General features: G+C 34.2%; 2 protein-coding genes across 6 annotated transcripts; both read right to left on the bottom strand.

Moving 5' to 3' along the window:
* Window positions 1-108: 108 nt before the first annotated feature.
* Window positions 109-19,118, bottom strand: LOC113003599 (fatty acid synthase). 5 transcript variants are annotated; one of them, XM_039459239.1, is made up of 8 exons: window positions 19,026-19,118; window positions 13,902-14,049; window positions 7,100-7,453; window positions 3,683-6,855; window positions 2,830-3,298; window positions 2,347-2,710; window positions 758-2,244; window positions 109-485 (listed from the first exon to the last, which is right to left on the bottom strand). In XM_039459239.1, exons 2-8 carry the CDS (start codon window positions 14,005-14,007, stop codon window positions 118-120), a joined length of 6,321 nt encoding a protein of 2,106 aa, XP_039315173.1. In that variant the 5' UTR covers window positions 14,008-14,049; window positions 19,026-19,118; the 3' UTR covers window positions 109-117. The 5 variants fall into 5 exon arrangements, with proteins under 5 accessions (XP_039315173.1, XP_039315171.1, XP_039315172.1 ...); XM_039459237.1 differs by lacking the exon at window positions 19,026-19,118 and adding an exon at window positions 16,538-16,679; XM_039459238.1 differs by lacking the exon at window positions 19,026-19,118 and adding an exon at window positions 15,224-15,998.
* On the bottom strand, window positions 18,273-26,308 carry LOC113005469 (prostasin-like). The gene is made up of 6 exons (XM_039459244.1): window positions 26,082-26,308; window positions 20,680-20,840; window positions 20,396-20,466; window positions 19,710-19,941; window positions 19,462-19,560; window positions 18,273-19,154 (listed from the first exon to the last, which is right to left on the bottom strand). The coding sequence occupies exons 2-6, from the start codon at window positions 20,822-20,824 to the stop codon at window positions 19,018-19,020; spliced, it is 684 nt and encodes a 227-aa protein (XP_039315178.1). The 5' UTR covers window positions 20,825-20,840; window positions 26,082-26,308; the 3' UTR covers window positions 18,273-19,017.
* Window positions 26,309-26,649: the final 341 nt, after the last annotated feature.

Here is a 26,649-nt window from a genome sequence, read left to right as displayed (position 1 = left end):
TTATTTAGTACTGGGCCTTATTCGGCTCAAGTATCTTACGAGACGCTCGCGGAGAGTAAACAACTCCTCCTCGCGCGCCTAGTATGGCCTCAAATGACGGCACCGTGATATTTCTCATTATTTATTTAACGATAATTCTTTCATTTTTGAGATCTTTAAAATTCGGATCTCGTGTGTTGATAATACGATATTGTAATTTCTCTCAAGAGTCTGTTTTATTTCTACTCCCATTAGAGAATCCATACCTAAGTCGGCCAAGGTATTATTGGGATTAATCGAATCAACATCTTTAATGCCTAAGATATTGGCAACAGTTGTGACAAGATTGGCCTTGTTGCCATCGTCGGATTTATATTTTTCAGCTAACACCGAAGAAGCCAACACCGGATGAGACTGTTGAAGAAATATATCCATCGTTGCGAGACACCTTGATATCTGTTGTGGTATAGTACCGCCCACCTCGGCGTCGTTACCACCCATCATTTCTGAAAATGAAAAATGTCATAAGAAAAACTGTGTATATATGAAATTAATAAATTCTGTAGACAACAATGTTATATAAAATATGCATTACGTATTGTTTCATTATTATTTTATAAATTATACTTTTTAAAAAGGACATAAAATAAAGATTGAGTTTACAAAGGTAAAGAAAAGGCAAATCGGAAAAAGTTTGGAGAGACGATTCATTCAAGAATTTGATTAAAAAAAAGATTTCTATTTTTTTGGAACATTTCATATATTAATATAATATTACCCATGATTAAGCCAACGTCTGCGATGGCACCCCATTGAATGGCAAGACCAGGTAAACCATTAGTCTGCCTCTCTTCCATCATTCTTTCCATGGCTGAGTTTGCGAAACCGTAGTTTGTTTGACCCATATTACCACGACCGCTTGATACAGACGAAAATACCACAAAGTAATCGAGCGATGGGCAGAGTTTTCTCGATACCGCGTCTAAATTTTTTGTAATATCGATTTTCGGTGAAAGAGCCGTCTTGAAATCGGCTTCTTCCAAATTTTCGATGAGAGCATCACGAAGGACGGCTGCTAAATTGAATATACCGCCTACCGGAGCGATGCGGTTGCTTTTTTGAATTAATCTTTTAGCACCCGTTAACGTCGTAATATTCTCTGTGCAAACAACAATTTGTATGCCACTTTCGCGCCAGCGACGTACACACAGTGCTTGATAACCGGTACGTATGCCTGAGCGTGATACGAGAACGATAAATTTGGCGCCGCGGCTGATCATCCAGTCGGCCAACTCCAGACCGAACCCACCGAGACCGCCAACCAAGATGTATGATTTCTCCGGATTCATGTAAGTACGGGGAATCGCGGCTACTGTCTTTGGCGTTGGTGACGCACGTTTCTTTGGTTCTTCATCACGGATTTTTAGTAGCACTTTACCCTTATGTTTGCCTGTCGCCATGAATCTGAATCCCGATTCAAGCTGTTGTTCTGTAAAAATGTTTGATTGGAGCGGACGTATCGCGCCATTTTCGATTCCCTCCGAAACGAGTTTTATCAATTCCTTTTTTTCCACGCTGTCTTTTTCGAATAGCTCATCCAACAATATACCATGAAAAGACGTATTCTTCAAAAACATTGACATTTCTACACGGCTGCCATTCAACATATCATACTTGCCAATTTCAAGGAAACGGCCACCGTACGCCAGACACCGAATGCCAGCTTCCAATTTCTCCTCTGTCAATGAATTTAGTACAACGTCGACTCCACGCCCTTCTGTTTCAACAAGTATCAGTTGTTCAAAATTTGTATCTCGGGAATTGCCGATATGCCTGTCGTTTAACTGCGGAAAGACTTTCTTCAAATATTCTCTCTTCTCCGGCGTGCCGACGGTAGTAAAGACGGTACACTTAGCGTACAGAGCAATGGCAATTGCAGCTTGACCGACGCCGCCTGTACCAGCGTGGATTAGCACGCTTTCGCCTGCTTTCAATCGACCCCGTATAAACAGAGCATAATAACTAGTTGTGTAAGCGACAGGTATCGTTGCCGCTTGTTCCAAGCTCCACTTGTCGGGTACCTCCCAAAGAAAATCACGTTCCGCTACCACGGTAGTCGCTAATCCTTTAGCTGCAACCATGCCCATTACGCGACGACCATCGGTGTCTCTTCCAGAAAATTCAAGTCCCAATATGCACTCTTCCGTAGCCATATTCCGTGGTAAGGCGTCTAGCGATAGTTTGCCACTTGCCAACATGATATCCCTATCATTCAAAGAATTTATATCCATTTATTCTAATTGAATGCTATCGTTGAAAATTTTCAATAAATTTCCAATAAATACTACGTTGATAAATAATACTTACCTAAAATTAATTGAAGAATAGTACACGTGGCAAAACGTCATATTGGGAAAATTGTCAGATCGGTAGTAACTTAATGGGCCTTCCATCCATCTTAAGCTGCTGAGGTCTCCCCTCATCAATATGTCTACGTATGCATGCTTCACCTGTAGGGAAGATACATTGCTCTGATAATCCAACGGCAAGTGTCGATAACTGCCCCATTGTCTTGCTTTTAGAACATTGGCCATCAATCCTTTGTCCAACTGTTCTGCGTAAAACCGTACGGATAAATCAAATTTAGGAGCATTCTTGTCCTGGATGAAGATATAGCGTGCAATTGTACTGCCTATCTCACGTCGTAGACAAGTCATGAGTCCGACTAAGCCTGTAAACAAAATCGCGAGATTTTAATTCGTTTATTTTGATTTCATTCAAATTCTTAGGATTACCAGGAAATTAAAAAGATCGAGATAATTTTTTTCTTTCATTTCTTTTGTAACTTACCAAGCGTTTCTTCATTCTGAGATACAAAGAGCATTTCTTGATCTTTGCTACGAGATGTCTTCAATGCTGTCTTTACACTCTCCAGCCACGAGAGATTTTTTTCGGTGACATGTATTACAATGGCTTCTCTCCTTTTTTCCCGTTTCTTCAACAGCAAGTAAACTTTTCCTACCGGATCAGTTTGATTCCCGACTAATGTTACATCCGTTCCCTTCAACGCGCTCTTGAAATCCACTTGCACCGCAGTCTCCTCCAGAAGAATGAAATAACCAGGTTTTGTGGCAGCCACCAAGTTTTTCAAAACGACGCGAGATTGATTTGACAAAATATCCGCCGCTATAACGAGATGCACGTCCTGAGCGGGAGGTGCGTTCTTCACATCTCGTATTACGACATTAGCGTTTACGTTCTTTTGATGCAGACTCTCTGTGTAATTGTCGGCAAAATCTGCAATCACCTGCAAATCAATCTGAAACAAACCAAGCAATTTTATAGTAATTTAAAATTTAAATACTGAAGAGGGATCTCTTGCTAAGAAGCAATAGATGCTACAAATAGAAGCAAACTGAAGGTTGATTCGTGTCTTGTTTTATTTGCAAGTTTTAAAACGGTGCATACAGATATAAGAAACAAGTTTAGTAAACAGTTTAGTAAGACAAAATATTTTTTTCAAATATGCGTGCCATAATCATCAACAATCACAGATTTCTCATTTCTAATTATTTATTTCTAAAACTTTTATTCAACTTTGATATTGTATACACGTACAATAGGGACGATCGAAATTTCAAATTAGGAAATATTTCATTTTAAATGGTACAAACAATTTATTAAAAACCTGTGGAATACTTACGATAGGCGAGCCTAGTTCACCATTGAAAATATCAAATATAAGCGGTGCTAAAAGAGCTTCTGCGGGTCGTTCGCCTGCAACTTCCACGGCCTTCAGTTTCATTGCCATCATGTTCTCACACATAATTTGCAAAAGTACAGTGAGTGCGTGTATTTTTCCTCTCTTTGGATCTTCTATTAGATTATTCGAATTTTCATAAGGCACAAAAGTGTACCGTTCATATTTGGGATCGACTTGAGTCTGTTGTCGTCGAGGTGCCAAAGAAAATTTTATTCTTCTGAGCTCGATACCACCCGATTTAACAATATTGATGTTCTTGTAGTGATACACCGGTAATCCACCATTTTCTGGCAATTCTTTTACCAATCGTTTATGAAGAACGGGGTTGATCGCGGCGTATTGGAGACGTGTCGGTAAATACAGTAGTCTATGTCTAGAGGACATTATGCTAAACTGAAGCATAGTATCTACGTACGGAATCCATTGATTAAACCAGTATAATTCACCGACAACGCTATAATTATCAGAATATTTGATTCCTTGAAAGGTATCGCGATACTCGCACCCGCGCAGCCTCAATTCCTTATAAATATCTTTAGCTTTCAATGGCAAAATCTCCTCGTTGGTAGGTGGCATTGGTGGTGTCGGCAGCTTCGATTGATCCTTCTCGATAGCCTTGGACACGCGGACGTTTCCGCTAACGACGATTGTACCGGCCTCACAGATTTCAAAGTCGCCCGTTCCTTCGAAAATGGTTATCGAGAATTTTACTGCTCCCTCCTTCGTCAAAATAGTCGCTCGCTGAAACCACACGTTCTCGAATATCACAGGCAATTGTTCAAAATCAGTGCCGCGTAGTTTCGCTAAAGTTTTCCATACTAGAAGAATATAGCCCGAGGCTGGAAAAAGCACTCGTCCGTCTATCTCATGTCCAGCTAGATATGCATCTGTTTCTTTTGATATATCTATTTCAACTATATGTTCTCCCGAGTGGCTTGATATCTGATTAAAATTAGGGACATCCCACGCGATAGAATGGTCCCACTTGATTAGAGGCCCGATCATCGGTGTTCCTCGACCAACTGGAAAACTTATCGCTGGATATAATTTGGAGATGTTCGGTTGCGCACCAGCCATATATAGCTTACCCACATTAGACAGCAGAAAGATTAAATTGTCCGAATGATCGCGTTTATGGAGACAGATGTTGGTCACCGTTGGTGGTAACGATCTTCGCAAAATTGCCTGTAGCAAACAATGTGGTGCAATTTCGATTGTTATCGCGTTCTCTGGAATACGCGCGATCGCTTCGTGGAAGAGCACAGGAGAGAGTAAATTATTTACGTGATACGCAGACGAGCTAGATTGCGCGAGCGGACTGCTCCATGCAGACTCCGGTATGGAACTGGAAATCCATCTGGCTGATCTTTGCTTTGGATTCGGGATGATTTTGTCGAGCGAAGCGCGTAGCTTAGGCCCGGCCGAGGCGATGTATTGGCTGTGGAAGGCGTAGCCGGAACTTTTCACCATCTTTACGAAGATATCTTTGCTCTTGAGCGTTTCTGCAAATTTTTGCATAGACTCAGGCGGACCGGAAATAGTGATCGAGTCCGCAGCGTTGTGACAAGCTGGAACGATATCGGGTGGACACATTTTTCTGGCTTCCTCCCAACTTAAACCAACTGCCGCCATAGCGCCAAGTTCCAACTTGGAATCCATAATCGCCTTGCCTCTAGAGTAAGCCGCTAAGACAGTTTGCTCCGGTGTAAACGCACCGTCAGCATAAGCACAACCCAATTCTCCAACGGAGTGTCCGACTATACCGTCCGGCGATATACCTATCGACGTTAAAATATCCACGAGAGCTACCTGCATAGCCGCGATAGTCACAAAAGATTTGAGTATATCCTCGAACGTCTCGTCAGTGGCGTTCATGATGATATTAATGAGGTCGATGCCGTGGGGTGCCAACGCGTCAGCGCATCGTCGCAAACTACGTTGAAAAGTTTCAATGCCGAACAATCCATGACCCATGCCTGGCCATTGCGAGCCCATACCGGAAAATATGAACCAAATGGGTCGCCTTTCTTTATAACTCGTTCTCTCGGTCACTTCTCGTGTATTATCGATGTTCAGTACTTCGTAACCGCGAATTTCATGACCGGAAATATCATTATTGTGTATTAAGTGTAATAGCGAGAGAAATTCATCGTCGTTACAGTGCTCTTTTGTTTTATCTAATAAAGTGTGTACCGCTTCCTTCGTTCGACCCGATACAGCAACCAATTTCGGTAACGATTCGGTGATGTTCAATAACGGTGATAGTTTTGGTTTTGCATTGCTGCAAAGAATGATATGTGCGTTTGCGCCGCCAAAGCCGAACGAATTGATGCCCACGAGACCACCGTTCCATGGTGTGGCCTTGTTGACTACTCGAATGCGTCCTTCCTTTAAGGCAGGAATATTTGTATTCGGAGTATCAAAGTGCAAATTTGCGGGTATTACACCTGCTTCCATTGCGATCAATACCTTAGCGATTGAGCATAATCCACTGGCCGGTTCCGCATGACCCATGTTAGATTTGACTGAGCCAATTAGCAAAGGAGTCTTCCGGTCTTTGCAGAATAGTTTGTCGATAGAATTTACCTCCTCTGGATCACCTACTTTGGTACCAGTACCATGAGCTTCCACGTAACTCACGTCTGCGGGATTAATTCCTGCTTCGTTATAAATATCGTTCATCAATTGGTTCTGCTTTTCACCATTGGGATACACAATACCCTGGGGTTTGTAGCCGTCGATATTTGTCCCTGTGTGTATCACCGTCGCGTATACTCTACGCGCATTCTTTGCTTTTTGCAAATATATTGCCACCACCGCTTCAGCTCTCACGTAACCGACACCCGAAGCATCGAATGCCTTACATTTGCCATCCTGGGACAGCATATTTAATTTGTGAAATTGAAGTGAGGAATTCGGCCTTAACACGAGATTCAGTCCACCGACGATAGCAGCATCGCACTCGCCGGCGCGTATTGCGCTCACAGCGTGATGTAACCCGTACATGGACGATGAACAAGCCGTATCCACTGCGTAACTAGGTCCAGTAAAATCAAACGAGTACGAAACTTTATTTGCGAACATGGCTTTTGCGCTTCCCAGCATACTGTATCCTGCAAAGAAATATAAATTTTTTTATTTATTTTTATCAAATCATGCCATCTTCTCTCATGCCATAAGATATTTATAATAAATATATAAATATAAACAACAATTATTACACGTACACTCAAATAAAAGTTATGTTTCATTGAAGAAATTGTTTCTTTAACTAGACTTTTATAGATAGAAAAATAAAAGTAATTATAAACTGATCATGAGAAAATATTTTGGCATTATATTTCATAATATACAAACCATTTATGGCCTCTGGGTCCCTCATCCCAAATTCTTCCGATTCCGAGTTACATATTCCTACAAATACACCGGTACGCGATCCTCTCACGGTTGTAGGATTGATACCAGCATCAATTATAGCTTCGTATGTTGCTTCGAGCATTAAACGAAGCTGCGGATCCATAACATTCGCTTGTTTTGGATTAACCCCAAAAAAAGTGGCATCAAAGCTGCTGAGATCCTTTATTTTGGCAAATCTTGCTGGTAGCCCATAAAGGCCCGTTGGCCAACGGCGCTCGTCATCGGTGACCATGTCTATTCCTTTCATGAGATTCTCCTTAAACTCTTCGATAGTAGATGACTCGGGTAAACGACCTGGAAAAAGTGTTTATTTGGTTTGTTCGTTGAAGCGAGGTCCAACGGCGCGTGGCTCGCCAAGGCTCGCCTTGGCTCGACTAGCCTATACGCGCGTAGGAACAGGGTGGCTCGAGGGGATAACCACTTCATGTAATCATAGGACAGTGTCCCCGAAATCATTATGAAATCTTTACGAAATCATTTGTAATCAGATAAAATCATATAAAATCATTATAAAATTCTTACGAAATCTTCGTGTGATCATTTTGCAATCAAATGTAATCATGAAATCAGAAATTATAATAAAATCATATAAAATCATCAGAAATCATAACGAAATCATTAGAAATCATAATGAAATCATATGAAATCACCAGAAATTATAATGAAATCATATGTAATCAGCAGAAATCATTTTGGGCTTTTGTGTAATCAATGGAAATCATGCGTAATCATTATGATTTTAGCACAGTTTATAGCACTTAACAGTCATTGTTTGACAAAGTAGAATCGTAAAAAATAATTTTTAAAAAATTGCTCCAGAAACGTTCCAAACTTCAACCAGCGCATTTATATGGTATTTATATTTATTTATATTTACAAGATTGGTACAGCAAAAAAACTTATTTAATACTTTTAAATTAACAATTTACTAAAAACCAAAGTAAGCTTAATTTTTTTATCAATGTAATATAATGTACCTTATATAGAAATAAAAGAACAAATTGGATTAAAAATATTTTATCTGTTCTGTTCAATCTACTGTTAAATAACGACATAAATTTAAAACGTAATGTGAATTCAGTACCAGACATGATAATCAAATAGAAACTGAATAACGTTTAATTATATAAACTTTATTAAATGGAGACTGACAATGTGCCATCTGTATATTTTTCTCTCATATATACGTATGAGAGAAAAAATATATCGTGACACATTTTCAGTCTCCATTTAATAAATTACACATTTCCACAGTATGATTGTCTGGTAGTACATTTACATTACGCTCCAGACTTAGGTCGTTATCTAACAGCCGATTGAGCAACGCAGATAAAATATTCAGAACAAAAATTTCAAAATTTTATGGCGATTTTCTCCGAATGAACCGATAAAGGAATTTGAATTAAACACCGTAACATACGGCTTAGCGTGCGCTCCATTTTTAGCGATACGTTGCGTTCGATATTTAGCTAGTGGCGCCGGCGAAGAGGTCGGTCAAGCGTCTAAGGTTTTATTAAACGATTTATATGTCGATTTATATCCTTATCGGAGTTGACTGTGAGGCTAAAGCAATTAATTTAATTTTGTAATTAATAAAACTATTAAATAGCGGGGGATTTAAGGCTCATAAATGGCATTCAAATTGCAAGAAAATTCTGAGTGAATTCGAGAATGCTGATCAAGTTGAAAATTCAACGGTTACAATTAATATGGGCTTAGTTAAGACATTAGGCTTAAACTGGCACCCAGAGCTAGATACATTTCAATTTACATTTTAACCAATAACGAATTCAGTAAAAACAAAACGCAAAATTTTATCAGCAATTTCAAAATTATTCGATTCACAGGCTTAGTTAGTCCAATTTTAATTCGCGCAACATTTATCATGCAAGAGACATAGGCGGCAAATTTGGAATGGGATGATCCGTTAACGCACGATTTGCAACAGGCATTGGATTGCTTATGTGGGTGATCTTAAGGAAATCCACACGATTCGGATCCCTCGAAGAGTCATCTCACATTCTAATGCGATTCGATTTTATCTGCATGCATTTTGCGATGCCTCGTTGAAAGCGTACGGAGCATACATCTATTTACAAACAATTGATAACAAAAATAATTATAGTTCAAGATTGTTGTGCTCAAAGTCACGAGTAGCGCCAATTAAAAATAAAACCATTACATTGCCGAAGTTAGAGCTATGTGGAGCCATTGTTTTAGCTAGATTATTAAAAAGGCAAGCACTTAAAATCAATTTTGACGAAATATATGCATGGAGCGATTCCACGGTGGCGTTGGCATGGATCGCCTGCAGTTCATCGCGTCAAAAAATATTTGTATCAAACAGAACAGCCGAAATTCGGTCAACTCTCCCGTCGAATCATTGGCGTTATGTCCGAAGCGAGGACAACCCAGCCGACTTAATATCAAGAGACACAAGTATGAAAAATCTAATACAAAGTAGATTATGGTGGGAGGGTCCCGATTGGCTAGCGAAGTGTGATGATTGCTCGCAAAATGAGTTACAATCGGTATTGACTGAATTGTCACAATCAGAGATAAATCAAATTGAAGCCGAACAACGGCCAAATTCACGAACAAACTTAAGCGTTAATACTTCAAACAATTTAATTCAAACGTTAATAAATAATTATTCATTGCTCTCAAAGATCGAGCGCATTTTAGCATGGATTTTGCAATTTAGTCAGAATGCAAAATTAAGTAAAGTAAATCGAAATTTCAATTATTTGTCAGTGGAAGAAATCGGTAAGGCACATCAATTACTAATTAAAGCTACGCAAAGGGCTCATTTTGCCAGTGAGATAGCAGCCATACAAGCAAAAGGTCATGTTAATGCAACAAGTAAGTTGTCGCAATTTAGTCCATTTCTGGACAAAAAAAAGTGTTCTCAGGGCGGGCGGCAGAATTTAAAACGCGGTCTCATCATTTGAGAAAAAACATCATATTTTGTTGCCTTCAGACAGCAATTTTACACGATTATTAATTAAGCGAGGACATCATAGATTATTACATGCCGGTCCGCAAAATCTATTATACGCTATTCGTGAGAATTACTGGCCGCTCGGAGGGAGGGGCATCGCTAGAAGGATTGCTCATGGATGTGATTTGTTTTCGAAATAAGTCGAAAACATTATCGCAGATAATGGGACAATTACCCGCAGATCGTGTCACTCCGGGACGCCCGTTTCTCGTAACTGGCGTGGATTTTGCTGGCCCTATCAGATCATTAGTAAATCGCGGACGTGGTAGAAAGACCAATAAGTCATATATATCACTGTTTATCTGTCTTGCGACAAAGGCAATACACCTCGAATTAGTTAACGACTTCGGTTCGACATTATTTTTTGCTGCACTTAGACGATTTATGGGTCGGCGGGGTTGCTCTCAACGCTTTTTTAGCGATAACGCGACGAATTACGTCGGAGCGAAAAATGAGCTCAGCGAGATGCATTTCTTAATTAACGATAAATAAGCGAGAAATAAACGATAAATTTTTTGTGCCCAATCGCATTTATTGGAAATTTATTCCACCTTCATCACCTCACATGGGTGGGCTGTGGGAGGCAGGAGTCAAATCTTGTAAGTTTCATTTAAAACGAATAATTGGCAACACATTTTTGACCTTTGAAGAATTAAATACATTTTTAATTCAAATAGAAGCATGCTTGAATTCGCGTCCAATTTGCCAACTGCCTTCCACACCTGAAGACCTGCAACCACGTACACCCAGCCATTTTCTCATCGGAGAGCCGTTAACAAGTCTTCCAGACAATGACTTGTCCAGCGTTTAAATCAACCGGCTTGATCGTTGGCAATTATTACAAAAAATTACGCAGGATTTCTGGAAGCGATGGAGTATCGAATATTTAACATCATTACAAGGCAAGGTGAAATGGAGGGTCGAAAAATCTAACTTAGCAATCAATGACGTTATATTAACACAAGATAATAATTCACTACTGTTAAAATGGAAATTTGGTAGGGTAATTGAAATCCATAAGGGCATAGATGACAAGGTTCGAGTTGTCACATTAAAAACCGCAACCGGAATGTATAAAAGGTCGCCTACTAAATTATGTAAGCTTCCAGATTCTGACAGCAACGATGACAATTGTAAAAAAGGTTTTCTGTATTAATTAATTAGCATTAATTGGTGGGCGGAATGTATAACATTTCGCTCATAGAATGAGACTACATTAAAATTAACAAATTTTGACTGTGTCGAAAAATTTGAATAGCATGTAAATACGATTGAAAGAGTAAGAAAAGAATTTTGTGCACGCGTTGATCAGTCGTTGTCGTTGTCCTTGAGAAACGAACGAGAAAACCTCGACAATATGTACAATTAGCGACAGCAATGTAAGATTGGCCATAGTGTGTGACAAATAAATATATATTAAATTCAATCTTTAATTGACTCGATTTATTTGCAAGACAATTCATTAACAAAATTATTAATTTAAAAGTAAATGAGTTTCTTAGCTCTATCAATCTTGGAAAAGGGGAGAAGTCTAAGGCCAATATTCATAGTCATAAATGATTTTCAATCTTTGATTGAAAGAAAAAAATGTAACAAATTTATGAATAAATCTGTAATTAATTAATCAAAGATTAAAAATTATTTACTACTATAAATATCGACCTAAAAGTATTGCATTGTAAATTCGTATTTTCGTACAAAATATTAGATAAAGTAAAACATCGATACTTTTGACGATGCCAAATTTGCCATATTCTTTTTACTCCAATCTACATCACACTTAGATTATGATTTTAATTATAATTTCTCTTGTGTAAAAAAAATTAAATTAAAATAACTGTATCGATAAAAGTCACTTGTAAGCAAACTACTCCACCATATACCGCGGAAGAAAACACAGCTGTGTAAATGAGATAGAGAGCGACGAAGAAATAACTAAAACCTTGCGTGTCATTTTCGATACTTCCACGATACACCGAGCGTCTTACTGTACTGATCTTCGGCTCTTTTTAAAATCGTGGGGCTAAATTTAAACGTCGATCGGCACCTCTTTAACCAGAAGCAGATATTGATATACTCAAAGAAACAAGTGTTCTGATTCATGGAACATCGGAGGGTTATCAGCTAGAGAGGTCAAAGATCATCTCACAACAAAAAATAATGGAACGGAGAGAGAAGAAGAGAGTTCTCGGTACATAAAATGTATACTTATGCACACGCACATGGAATTAGAAAAAAGGGCGCCGCCAAGCATCAGAGTCAGCATGACAAACAACTGCAAACAGAACTATTTGCCAATTGACGGTGCACGAGCAAACTTCTGCTCGTTGACGATTATTACGAGGTGACTTTATAAGAGAAGCAATATGCAAGAAACTCGAATAACACGGGATAACGAATGGATAAAGTCGTTATTTCATGCAAACGTTCCATTAAACCCTTTTGGAATTTCCGAGGGGGTAACCACTTCATGTAATCGTGGGACAGTCCCCGAAATCATTATGAAATCTTTATGAAATCATTTGTAATTAGATGAAATCATATAAAATAATAATAAAATCCTTACAAATCCCCGTGTAATCATTTTGCAATTAGATGTAATCATAAAATCGGAGAAATCACCAGAAATCGTAATAAAATCATATGAAATCATGTAATTTGTGGGACAACATTTTAGCTAGTGGTTACCCCCTTGGGGTGGCTCGTTGTCATTCGCGGTCCGTGGCTCGGAAAGCTTCGTTTTCGAAGATTGTCGGTAAGTGCACGAATCAATGGACTTGTGGACGAGCCAAGTCACTTCGCGCGCTATATATTTATGTGAGAAAAATTTCATACATTTTTATAAATGTTTATTCAAATACTACTAATAAAATATTTACTTATAGTACAAAAATACTTACTCTAAGAAAAAGTAATACTTAAATTAGTGATTCTTGTATTAAATAAATATATATTTATACATTGAATTTATATTTAATTAATACTATTTGAATAAATATTTAATATAATTTAGTAATATTTTCCATGATATCATATGCGAACCAAGATAGTTTAAAAATTTCCGAACGTTTACTTCCAGTTTTTTTTTTTTTGAAGCCTGAACTTTTTTATGTATTTTTCTATAGGTTGCTAACAAATTATCTTTTTTTTTTATTTCCATCACCGAAATGTTTATATTTTCTACTATTCTTTTCCATGAATCATTCATTGCATTTCGATCTTTGTATAGTGGATGTTTTGGATTCCATAATAAATCTTCTTTTTCATATAATTGCAAAAAATCAATAATTTTCTCATTACACCACTCCATAGTGTATACGATCTATCAATATCGAACAAGATTCGACACGTTTATGCAATGGGGAAATGTGGCCTAACAATGCTGCGCTTGTTTTTATCTCGTGTCAGCCGCGAACTCTTTGACTCGTGAACAGCTACCGACAGTCTGTGCATACGACGCGCCACAAGCCAGTCACGATTTACGAGTATCTCGAACGATAACGGGCCACCATGTTTCCATGGCGCGTTGAGGCTCGCCGAGCCAAAATCTGTTATGGCTCGCTATGGCTCGGCGAGTCTCTACGCGACGTGCGATGCGACCACGGTTGTAGCCTATTTTTTACCAATCGGCTCGCCGAGCTTGTGACGAGCCTAGACGAGCCTTAGCGAGCCACGTGCTGTGGGACCCCGGCTTTACGCTCTCATAGCGATTCGGCAAGTCTTACTATAATCGACAATTACCTGATATTCCCGTAATAGCAATATCACTTTCAGAATATGGTACTTCATTTTCAATCGCGGACTCTCGCGTCTTAGGACCGTTGACACTTTCAAACTGAGTAGACATCTTGCTGTAGAAGACTCGAATGGACCTTCTTTTATTCTCGATCTGCAAAAATAGAACCAAACTTTTGTGCAAACAAATTTATTACAAAAAATGATAATTTTTTTAGTATATATTTATTAATAACAATTTATTTATTTAAAACAGAGTTATTTTGGATTTGTACTTTTAGGCTTGAAATTAAAATGTTTATCGGTGTTCATACCTATGATTACCGTTTTTATTCCTCATTTCATTGCTATGTTATCATAACGCGCGACGCTCGGTCTTAGGAACGACACTATATATAGTCTAAGATCGTAAAAAATTTTTGAATGTGCCATTTACTATGTTTAATATTATATATGTATATCTAAAGTATACTTATAAAAGTGTACTTTTATTTAAATTAATACATGTATATAATTTATGGGTAACATTTTTTGTAATTAAATATATTATGAATAATATCTTATAATATTATTAATAGAGGGAATAAAAAGTTAATACTAACGATAAGTATAAAGAAGGTGACTTGATTTTAATTAGAGTCACGCAGTATAAACCGGGAACGAACGTAAAATCAGCAGCAAAGTACATAGGACCGTATTTAACCATGTACTTATCTTTTAGAAAATTCTTGGTATAAATTTATGCTTACTCTGAGAAAAAAAGATGTTAAGTGAACTATCTGCGTTTAATTGGTTATAAATTGCTTAGTTCAAATATTAAAATATCTGACTCAAATACATTGTAGTAAATCCAATTAATATCTGCAATTTAAGACAATGAAATAATTTGGTTGCCGTGTTTAATTAAATGAACTAAGATCTTGTTTTACTAATCAAATTATATTCAATTAAAATAAGCGGCAACATATTAAACCAATCACATATATAGAATTTATTCAATATAAATATTGTTATGTTAAAGTTTCCTCGTTTAATCCTGTTCGCGACTGCACGTTGCCGAGAGAGAACGTGCGCGAACTTGAGTTTACCGGGCGAGCTCGAGTGAGCGCGAGTGAGACGCGTAATTTCAGTAATACACAGCTTGCCGTTGTCCTGCCGCTGAGCGCGACAGCGTTAAAGTGAGCCGAGAGGAGCGACGAGGATCGACCGCGATCAGCTGCTCCGCGAGCGTGCGAGATTTAAAGGCGCGAGGATTGAGATTTAAAGAAATACTCAATAGGTCCGCTGCACAAAATTAACGAAAGACCTTTATTGTCAAATTGTCTCACCAATATGCATGCCACCACTTGCGTTAATAAATCTGTCTTTGGCTTTCACAAACAAGTTCCGACCAACGTCGGTCAGTAGTCTGTCGATTTTCAATCTCACGGATCGTTGCGGCGTGATTTTAAATGCGATCGTTCTCGGTCGAATCACTCTGAGTCACTGAGAGTCTGAGTTAGCGACGAGATCTTCGGCAGAGCGACCGATCGACGGGAACAATTCGGGGGAAAGATCTTTCCGCGGGAAATCGTCTAATTGGCTGACTGGTCTAAGATAACCGTGGCCAGCGTCTTAGGAGAAGAATATCAATATTTTGTCACGATCTTCCCGCCGAGTTGTCCCCGCTGTTAGCGCGTGATAAAGAACGGAGCGACCGAACACTCGACTCCGTATACACAAGCAAATAATAATAGCACCGAAGCTGGTCGAAATAATCAAGTGTACACACAAGAAATAATGAAAGTAACCGCTTGAATTTTGAAACTTAAATCTACAGGAGGACGCAATAAAAATATACAAGATTGTTAACTTTGGTTTGATCGCGAACAAATCCAAATAATCGATTAGTTGCATAGAATAAATATTAGTTGTTTTGACTAAACTATTTCAATCGTATATCTTGTTTATTTATTGCTGCAACTAAATATTTCATTCTATACAACTAAACGATTATTTGATTTAAATAAGGAAGCTGCATGAACACAATAAACTTTATGTTGAATCAATGTCACATAAGTACGATTGATTCAACATTGCAACTTATTCCAAAAGATTATAATTTCATTACTACAACAAGAGAGAGAGAGAGAGAAAGAGTGATAATTCATTTAAATTCAGCAACAAAATTATTTAGTTTTTTCAATTTGGAGATTAATTTGAATTATATACTGTTAAGTTAAATATGCGTTCAATAATTAACAAAATCGTATGATTTAAAACAACAATATAATTTTGTGAAACTGTTTCATTTAATTAATGTTTTTGTTATATTAATCAAATAGTTGTTAATTTGCTAAAACAACAATGTTGAAGAAATTAAATTTTACATTTAAATTTATAATTTAATTTACAATTAAATTTTATAATAAGTTAGATTTAATTAAAAATGATTTGCTTGAATAAAATAAGTGTGTGTAAAATAAACCATATTTGTTACGTACATACATAAAAGAAATATTTAATCGTCTTTGTTTGGGCACTTATACAAAATATAAAGATATTTGTTGAAAATGTGATCATATTTATGTACTTCGTATTTGCGAGATTCTTGAATCTGCTCATATAATATAATATTAAAAAATTACTGACAAAGTACTTACTTCACAATGCCCGTGCCTCTGAAGACAAGGTTGTAACTGCACACCGTAATAACCACGCCCGTGATAACACACAGTGCAAATGTGCGGCTTTAGCGCGGGTGCGTTTTTTATACGCTTGTTTACCTTAAATAATGGAGGGGAAAAGAGATAAATTTATTATCTGTTTGTTATTTTTGTCCGATACTTTATTCGAGATTGTCACTCTAAACACGATAAATATGATATGAATATATACTCTGTGTAAAAAGTGTTCGGAATTGTTAAGTAAAACACAAAAAAATTAATTTATTTATCAAAATTTATTTTGTCGCCTTTAAAGTAAGCCCTATCAAGTGCAATACAACTATACCACCGCTTGACCCAATCCTCCATATGTCGTTTGTAGGCTGATTGAGGTGTGACCTTCAGCTCCTTCAGCGAATTTTCTTTTATGGCCTGAATTGACTCAAAACGCCTTCCTCGAAATGGTAATTTTAGCTTCGGGAACAAGAAATAGTCGCACGAGGCTACATCAGGTGAGTACGGTCGGTGCTTGGTCGGTAATGACATTCGTTGAGTTTTAGCCAAAAACTCTTGTACAACGTGTATTTCTAGACTAAAGGTGAAAATAAACGTCACTTTTGTGACGCTTCTATAATATAAATTTATTCACACTCTTCAAATTGGCCGAATAAAGCAGGTAAAAATGAGGTGAGAATATGGAGCTATTGTCCAAGAATTATTACGACGAAATATTACATCGTCACAGGGTGTTCATTAATGATTGTATACACCTTTTACCAGAAGAGCGCGCCTTCACTATGACTACTGACTGCTCCATGTAATTTATATGGAGTGAAGTCGTAAGTCATCTCTTATGAGTATGTCGGTTAGATAACAATAACATCCGTTTCGCAGTAATAATGTAAAAACTGCATACACAACAGCCCAATCTTGTAAAAATATTTTGTCTTTCGTATCAAATCAGCGATACCGTTGTATCGATTTATTCCTATAAGACGTGTACGCTGAATCACAGTGTACGATAAAAGCCTATATGTTTATACGATTGTATGTATGTTATACGACCTGATGTATCAATCGCAAACAAAAAAAAACACATATGATGCTTGAGAGTCATATCTTGCTAAATAAAATCACTTTGCAACGACGTTTATATAACGTTGCATTATGCAATTGTCGCATAAATGTTCGGTAACGTATAAGCAACCAGAAATGTCCCGATTCAATTTTACCTTACATATGCGACGTCATACCATTTCCAACAGTCTTGCGAAACTTGCATACAACATTAGGGAAAAGTTGTATGCACAGATGTAATTCCAAAAATGTTTCTGTCACGGCAACCAGAAATGATCCGTTTAATTTACGGTTAATTTACGACGTTTTGTAACGTTAATTTGTAACGTCAATTTAGGCATTAACGACGCGGACAGTATAAATAATCAACGAAGAACATATAGTATTTATTCACCTTAGTTGAGATTTAATTGTAATATTATTACGCAAATACAATTTTGTGATATTTATTACAGTAAATATCAATTTAGGATAAATAAATATTACATGTTATTCGTTGATCGTATTATTACATGTAGTGTACGTCATTAACGTCTTATATTTCTACCTCTGATAAGGTATTATATGCGAAATGTACGATTTTACCTAATAAAAACGTTATAAATTCAATCTTGTAATCACATATATATTACGAATTAAAAATTTTAATAATTTCGTTGTAAATAAATATATATCAATTTTATTACAGAAGAGAGTACAATATTACACCTTCGCCGAGATGTTTAGTATATGTACACAATTATATGAATAACATTATTTACAGTATCCTTTTCGTTTTTCTGTTTATGTGCTTTTTAAGAAAACCAATGTTGCAAGAAGTAATTTAATGAGCGAACAATTTTAGTTTTCGTTTGATCAGCTACTCTGATGATAGATCAGTCGTAACAGTATAATGTTATTCACAGCTTAAGTTTACATTGGAAACACATTTTTTTCTGCGATTGTATATGTACATCTTCTATTTAATTTGTATAAATGCCAAGTTGAATTGTCATCGTAGATCGAATTGGATCAAATATATATATTAGGACTATTGTACATAAAAAATAGGCTCAATCATGTAAAAGCCATAGAAAATCAGCAATTACCATTACTGTAGAAATGAAGATGTCTTATGAAATAAACGGCAAATTAACAGAATTACTTTGACTATTTTATTGTTATTTCTATATTTTGTAACTGATGTACTTACGTTTTATTTTGCAAGTATTTACATTGAAATGCGTGTAAGGATGAATTAATAAAAGGATCGAAAAAATGGATATGACAAAAAAGGAATCTTATTTACAAATGACGCTAGAATATTTATCATTTACAACTAATGTTGTTTTGCGTTTTGGGAAAAATAATAAGAGCAACATAAATGGTTATGTGTAACTTTAAATTTTAGTTTCGACATTCTATCTACCTGCTAACGATTCTCTAATTTTTTGATCGATCCAACGACGATAATGCGCTGCACAGACGTAAACTCCAGGTCTATTCGCATTGCCGCAATGTTGACTCCAACTAGTTATCCCGTATAAAGTGAAAGCTCCTAATATAAAAAATAATATGAGTTTTAACAGTATTTTAACAGCATTATGCAAATATTAATTTAACTGAAAATATAATATTTCTTATTTTAAAATTAGAGTTCGCAAGCTTAAATTCTCTTGAGTAAAAAAATATAAATAGTAGCACTTTTTCTAGATATGAAAATTTTATAATACTTTCTAAATTTTGCTATTACTTACACGTATATTAATAGTAGATATATTATTATTATTCTAACTCCATATTTTTAAAAAATTTCGTTGTTATAGAATTTTTCATTGTAATTAATCTGATTATTTTAATATTACCGTTGTGATAACGTGTCAGAGATCCTCCAGAATCGCCATCGCAGGTATCGGTACTTTCATCAAGATATTCGGCGCACATCATTCCATCACTAATGGCGCCTTCACCATAAACATAACTAGCTCAACAAATTAATTGATTCAACAAAGGTACCCAGCCGTATCGTAAATCTTTTGATTATGCTGTAAAAGAATCTGATGCATGCTACAAGATTCAGTTTAAAATATAATCTCTTTAGAATTTCACTTACTCGTCTTCCTCGTTTCAATGCTGCCGAATCCGCTGATCGTGCAATTCAATCCTGGTGGATATTCGGCATTCTCAGGCGGCAAGCAAATTGGCATCATATCTTTGTCAAGCGGAATGCCGAGGCCTTTAAGTAGAACCAAAGCGATGTCATCGTTCATTCTATGGCCTTTACGAAATTCCACGTGCACGTAATAATCCTCGATGTTGGCTTTCACTTCCGTTCCCTCGTTTATCTGGTAACATCAAACATGGTAAAGTGTCGTTTGTTTAGCAAATAAATCGTTAAAGGTGTGCAAACTGTTCGAATTCGAATCGAAATCAATTATAGTTGATTCAATTTGAATTCGTTTTCGAATCTAACAGAGAACGGTTCGATTTCGAATCGCTCGCCTTTTAAGTATTTGTTAATTTATAAAACCTGCGTACACTTTGTTTGTTGTTTATTATAAATTTTCTAACACTTAACACAGCATTTTGCTTATGATTGACATTTCCTTAAAGCAGTATAAATAAATTTTGTCTCCCTTTTTAAGAAAAAATTTTACAACGTATTATTGAAAATATATAATATCTTCAAATTAGCATATAAAGATGTGATTCGAATTCGATTTAATTACACATGATATTTGATTCTCACACCTTTTATAAATGCATTCTTCGCTTTCGTAATGATATCCATTTACTTACATCCGTGTTGTAATCTCCCGCTCGCACAAAATAAGTACCTTTGTTGTAACCTTCAAGACAATGTGCCGCAGCTGTTAACACGTGTACAGGTGATATAATAACAGCGCCGCACTAGTGATTCGATCGACTGTGTCCTCGAACTCGAATACTGGCCTAAATATCATTTATCATCAATGCATATTTGACGCAATATTTATTTCAACATTAAATAAAAGATGACTAGATTACAGTTCTTCATTGATTATCGTGAAAAAGTTTAAATTTTCCTTGTACAAGTAATATACCTGCCAGAGATAGATGCCTTTTGGCGCAATGGAACCATGTATCATTTTTGAAATATCTAGTCCCCGTCGTCATCGAAATCTTTGGCGCGCTGGCCACAATTTGTCGAAAGTAGCTCGTTAATGCTTCGTTCTGTATGTTCCTCATCGTTTATCCAGTATGGCTGCTTAATAAAAAGGAAAATCAAATAAACGAGCAAATTATACAAATGTTCTATTTTGAATGTTGTTACCAGTATTTTTCTGTTATATTATATCAACTTAATTTACAAATACATTTATTTGATGAGCCATACTGTAATTGTTTTATTATTTAGAGTAATTGTAAAAAATTATGGCATTCTAATTTAATATGAATAATGCCTTTCAAAATCGACTTTAAATTCAACTTTAATTTAATCTTAACGCAACTTTTATCATAATTGAATTCATTTTAAATTACAAATATGTTTTTAGACCAATAGTATAACAACACAATGATAGTAAGAAAGCCTTCTTCGGTTGCAGCTAAATCTTATTGCCTATAGAGTCACGCGGTATAAAACGAAAACGAACGTAAAATTACCAGCAAAGTACAAAGGACCGTATTTAACCATGTACCTATCTTTTGAAAGATTCTTGGTATAAATTTATGTCTACACTGAAAAAAAAAGTTGTTAACTGAACTAAATGCGTTTAGTTGGTTATAAATTGCTTATAAGCAGTTCTGAGAGCTGTAAGAGCGGGCCGAAAGAGGATTTCAAAATCCCGCCTCACAAAGGAGAGGAGAACGTGCGAGCCGGAAAATACTAGGAAAGGAAATATCTCGTCACGATCCCTCGTGTGTCAGGAGCCGGAAGTACCGACGGAAAGGAGGGTAACTGGAATTAACTGCGCACCAGGAGTACAATGGCAGAACCGACTTTATTCACCGGTCGTGTACAGAATTGCTTATAAGCAATTTATAACCAACTAAACGCATTTAGTTCAGTTAACAACTTTTTTGAACTATAGTTCAAATATTAAAATATTTGAGTCAAATACATTGTAGTAAATCCAATTAATATCTGCAATTTGAAACAATGAAATAATTTGGTTGCCGTGTTTAATTAAATAAACTAAGTTCTTGTTTTACTAATCAAATTATAATCAATTAAAATAAGCGGCAATATTAAACCAATCACATATATGAAATTGATTTAATATAAATATTATTATGTTAAAGTTTCCTTGTTTAATCCATATAATCGTTTAGTTGCATAAAATAAATATTAATTGTTTTGACTAAACATTTCAATCTCATATATCTTGTTTATTTATTGCTGCAACTAAATATTTCATTCTATACAACTAAACGATTATTTGATTTAAATAAGGAAGCTGCATGAACACAATAAACTTTATGTTAAATCAATGTCACATAAGTACGATTGATGCCGTTTATTCCAAAAAATTATAATTTTATTACTACAACAAGAGAGAAACAGAGAGAGACTGATAATTCATTTCATTAAATTCAGCAACAAAATTATTTAGTTGTTTCAATTTTTAGATTAATTTGAATTATATACTGTTAAGTTAAATATGCGTTTAATGATTAACAAAATCGTATAATTTGAAACAATATAATTTTGTGAAACTGTTTTATTTAATTATTGTTTTTGTTATACTAATCAAATAGTTGTAAATTTGATAAAACAACAATGTTGAAGAATTTAAGTTTTATAATTAGTAAGTTAGATTTAATTAAAAATTATTTGTTTAAATAAAATAAGTGTGTGTAAATTAAACCATATTTGTTACGTACATAAAAGAAATATTTAATTGTTTTTGTTCGAGCACGTATACAAAATATATAGATATTCGTTGAAAATGTGATCATATTTATGTACTTCGTATTTGCGAGATTCTTGAATCTGCTCAGCGATGTTGTGTTGACCTATCACGTGATCGATTTTTATGAATTCCATCGGAGTATACCGGAATCTCCAAAACGAGCGTTTTACCGTCTCGTAAGACAGTCAGTCTGTCTGTAGATCACTTGATAATGAACAGATATAATCGTTCGCACAGTCGTACCCGTATGCGATTCTTGTATTACGCTCCCGAGAGCTAATGAAGGATAAAGTGAGACTTTGTAAGCTATTGTGAGAGTTAAAGCTAACTTTAGTGAAATAAAAATTTTGTTTTCAGTATATTCAAAAGTATTTATTTTGTGTGAAAGTTAGAATATTATAGGTACATCTCCATTAAATTTAAGATATCTTATTGCTAATAAATGTATTTTGTTTTTAATGAATGTAGCCAATTTACCATACACAAAAAGTTGGGAAATTTATGAAATATCAGAGAAAGATAATATTATTATAACTAAATGTTTTCTGTAATATTAATGAATATGTAATAAAAATATCAAATAAATTTTTTTTTATTTATTAATTTGTTGTTTTTTAATAATATTTTATAATACTTTAGTTAATTAATAATATTTAACATTGAAAGAAAATAACGTTAACATTTTTTCTATGTATAGATACATAATTCTTAACATTTATGTATCTTTAATTTTATATTTTAATTTTATCAATATATTGAATAATTACTTTTAAAATATGTAACAGTAACATATTGTTTCATTAAAATTTAACATTACAAATACGTTAATTTAACAAAATTTAATTTTAAATTGTATCAAATGTTTTATTTTGTGTCAAATTTTTACTTGATATTTGTGTTAATTTTACGTTTTGATTTTATCAATATATAAAACAACTATTTTCATAAAATATAAAAACATCATACTATTTTACTTAAATTTTACATTATAAATGTGTCTAAGTGACACTAAATATGTTTGCAAAATTATGTGATAGTGTTACGTTTTTTGTGTTAATTTATTAATAAATATTTACGCGATTGACTAACATATTTGCCTTAAGTAAAATTAACATAAAAATTTGGGTGGACCGTTTGGGACATGCAGAATGTGTTAAATTTAACACAAATTTATTTAAAGCAAGTAGATATTCAGGAAGATGGCTTGTACATTTTAATAATTGGAATTTAGAAATAGATTTTTGAATTATGATTTTAAATTTTAAGAAAATAAATTAGAAGAGAACATTTTTAGAGAAATAAGTTTGAAGGAATTAAATTACGAGAAAAATAATTTTTAAATAAATTAAATTTAAAGAGAATAATTCTGAGAGGAATAAATTGCGATAAGAATTATACATATTCTAGAAATTAACTTTCAAGAAAATAAATTTCTATTTTAGATAGGTTTCGATGGAACCCTATGATTTTAACTAATTGTAAGATTTAGTCCGCCCGTGATGTTACTAATAATCTACAAGTTGGTGAGTTGCCTATGATGAGCGCCTTACCGATTATTAAGTAAGGTAAAAATGATACTATATTCTTTTACATGTAAATGTAACGTATTGTTTGCTTATATTTCATAACAAATATTATATTGTCTTATTTTTACAAAATATACTTTTACACTGACAAAAGAGTAGTTGGCATCTGTAACTACAATTATATAATTGAATGTTAAAGTTTAATAATTATGGTTAAAAGCTCCATTTTTATATTATTGCTATTACTTAACTAGTAACAATAAAACACAATGTGTTATATTAACAAAAAGATAGAACACATTGTATGCTATTATTACTTACAGTAATAGTATATATGAAGAGAAGAAGGTACAAAAAATTTTAGATTTATAAAACATTAAATAATCTATTGTAAGTTCTAAAATAGGTTTATTGTGCAAGAAAAATGATATGTTATGTGAAGAAGTTATTGTTGAGCTAAGAACTAAATGAATAATTGTGATTCTTAATAAGAAATTAGATTTTTAATAAGAATTTTAATAAGAAACTAGTACTCTACGGCTGTTATTTTCTTATAATGTTGGATTGATTAAAATTGAACATTTATTGTTAAAAGGCAATTTAGTTTCTAAATAATTTTATGTTTGTTTCTCTTATCTTAGTATAAAATTAGTTTAGTTATACAAAGAGCAGCCAAAGATTTGTTTATTTTAGTTTTTAATTTTGAAATAAATGCAATAAATACGTATAATTATTTTTATTTAATAATCCTTTTAAAACATTTAAATTTTTTACTAAAATTTAAAAAATATATATAAATTTAGCTGTAAAAACTTTGTTAAAAACTAAATGCATCGACAAATGGTACATATATTTACACATATTATGTATCAATATTATCAATATATAAAATTCTTGCATATCACAAAGAACTTAAGTTTTTATTTAATCAAAACGTCAAAACAAAGACTGAACAGGTATTAAAAACTATGATCTTTTGTAATTGTCACCATTTGCCCCCTAAGGTGTCACTATTTGCCCCACATTAGGGGCAAATAGTGACAAATGTAGACTTGAATTTTTATGAAAAATTAACTCTTATACATGACTTATGCAATCTTTAATGAACTTTTTCATATATTTTAAGGTGAAAAGTATCTGTTTAGTAAAAAATTATATCTTAAAAACTTAAAATCTGCTTGGAGGAGAAAGAGAAAAAAATCCGTCATTATTTACCCTCCTCTCCCTTACTGTAAAAAAAAAATTGTCAAATTACCGTAGATTGTATTTTCAATATGTTTACTGCATGTTAAATATTGTACACAACTATGTACGTTCATTTTTTCAACCTTATAAACATATATAAGATTTTATATAGATACATAAAACCGTGAAGTGTATAACATAATTACCCTGCAGGGATATACATATTTTCAGTAATTGAAAGTAGCATGATATACGTGACATGGGTCATTAGGGCCAACCTAATTTTGAAACTCTTAAAATGTTAGAAAAATTCTATTTAAATTCACATGTATTTTTTAAGGTCTCTACAAAATTATTTTGTTATGTAGAAAGGAATAAGAGACCAGGTGTACAGATATATGAAAAATAAGAATCATTAGACATGAAAGGCTCGTGTGTACCATTGCAGAATTAAAATCGAGAAGAGACGAACAATCATAGCGGATCTTAGTAATCAGATAATAATTTATATATGATTTTATATACATTTTCTTGTTCTTCGAACAGGGTGCTGTCATTATTAGTTTTAAAACGTAGCCATTAAAGCAGAAAGATTATATATCACATTAAATTGATAATGTATAATATGCTAAGAAGCATCTATTGACCTTTCATAAAATATTGATAATTGTTTGTTTAATTAATTTTAAATTACTATTTTGTTATAAAACTATAACAATATGGGGAATCACCTTAGTGATATATTTGCAAAATTAAATTTGGAAAAAAATTCTTATATTATTATTAAGAAAAATATTTTTATCTGCATTATGTGTAAAACACTTAGAAATAAAATTAATCAAAATAAATGTTTACAAAATTTCTTTAAATTGAACTCACCGTTGCACGTTGCTGTGAATCACTGCCAAAATGAAGGGCCTATCTCCGAAGAGACAAAGAAATTTTTGCTGACCTCTCCTTCGACGTTTAGTACCTTGCCTCGAAATTACGTACTTTTATAGGTATCTGTATGTCAAAAATAATTCAATTGAGTAGGGAAAACAATTATTCCTAAATTATAATGTAAAAACATTGCTGTATAAAATATTACACATTTAGCATGGTAAAATGTTAAATAAAGGATCAAACGATTTTTTAAATATATCTCAAACTTAGATTTATCTAAGTTTAACAAATATTATTTAGAGATTTTTTGCAATAAATTCTTTACAGTTTTTCAGGGAGGGGAAGGGTTAATATAGATGCTAGTAAGCATCAAGTATTATTAAATTAATTTTAATTTAATAAAAAGTGTTATTACTAACTCTTATTCGATCATAACTGTGTTATATGACCGAAAGTAACGGCGCGCAGTTTGATTGAGTCTGAGAAAGTATATAAAATCACACGTATATATAAAAGCACTAAGATCTAGCTATGACCGAATAAGCCTTCTTATTTGAATTTG

Source organism: Solenopsis invicta, unplaced genomic scaffold (assembly GCF_016802725.1).
Source record: "Solenopsis invicta isolate M01_SB unplaced genomic scaffold, UNIL_Sinv_3.0 scaffold_106, whole genome shotgun sequence".
Taxonomy (NCBI): Eukaryota; Metazoa; Arthropoda; class Insecta; order Hymenoptera; family Formicidae; genus Solenopsis; species Solenopsis invicta.
The sequence above is the reverse complement of the archived record's forward strand: the minus strand, read 5'-3'. Positions and strand labels throughout refer to the sequence as shown.

Bases quoted from the DNA above. Each gene is read 5' to 3' on its own strand.
- LOC113003599 (XM_039459239.1), bottom strand. From the start codon at position 14,007: ATGTCTACTCAGTTTGAAAGTGTCAACGGTCCTAAGACGCGAGAGTCC. The intron at 3,299-3,682 runs GTAAGTATTCCA...GGTTTGTTTCAG, and splicing joins GTGAACTAGGCTCGCCTATC to ATTGATTTGCAGGTGATTGC. The intron at 486-757 runs GTAATATTATAT...TTTCATTTTCAG, and splicing joins AGACGTTGGCTTAATCATGG to AAATGATGGGTGGTAACGAC.
- LOC113005469 (XM_039459244.1), bottom strand. From the start codon at position 20,824: ATGAGGAACATACAGAACGAAGCATTAACGAGCTACTTTCGACAAATT. The intron at 19,561-19,709 runs GTAAGTGAAATT...TTTATGGTGAAG, and splicing joins CATTGAAACGAGGAAGACGA to GCGCCATTAGTGATGGAATG. The intron at 19,155-19,461 runs GTAATATTAAAA...TTTTTATATTAG, and splicing joins TCTGACACGTTATCACAACG to GAGCTTTCACTTTATACGGG.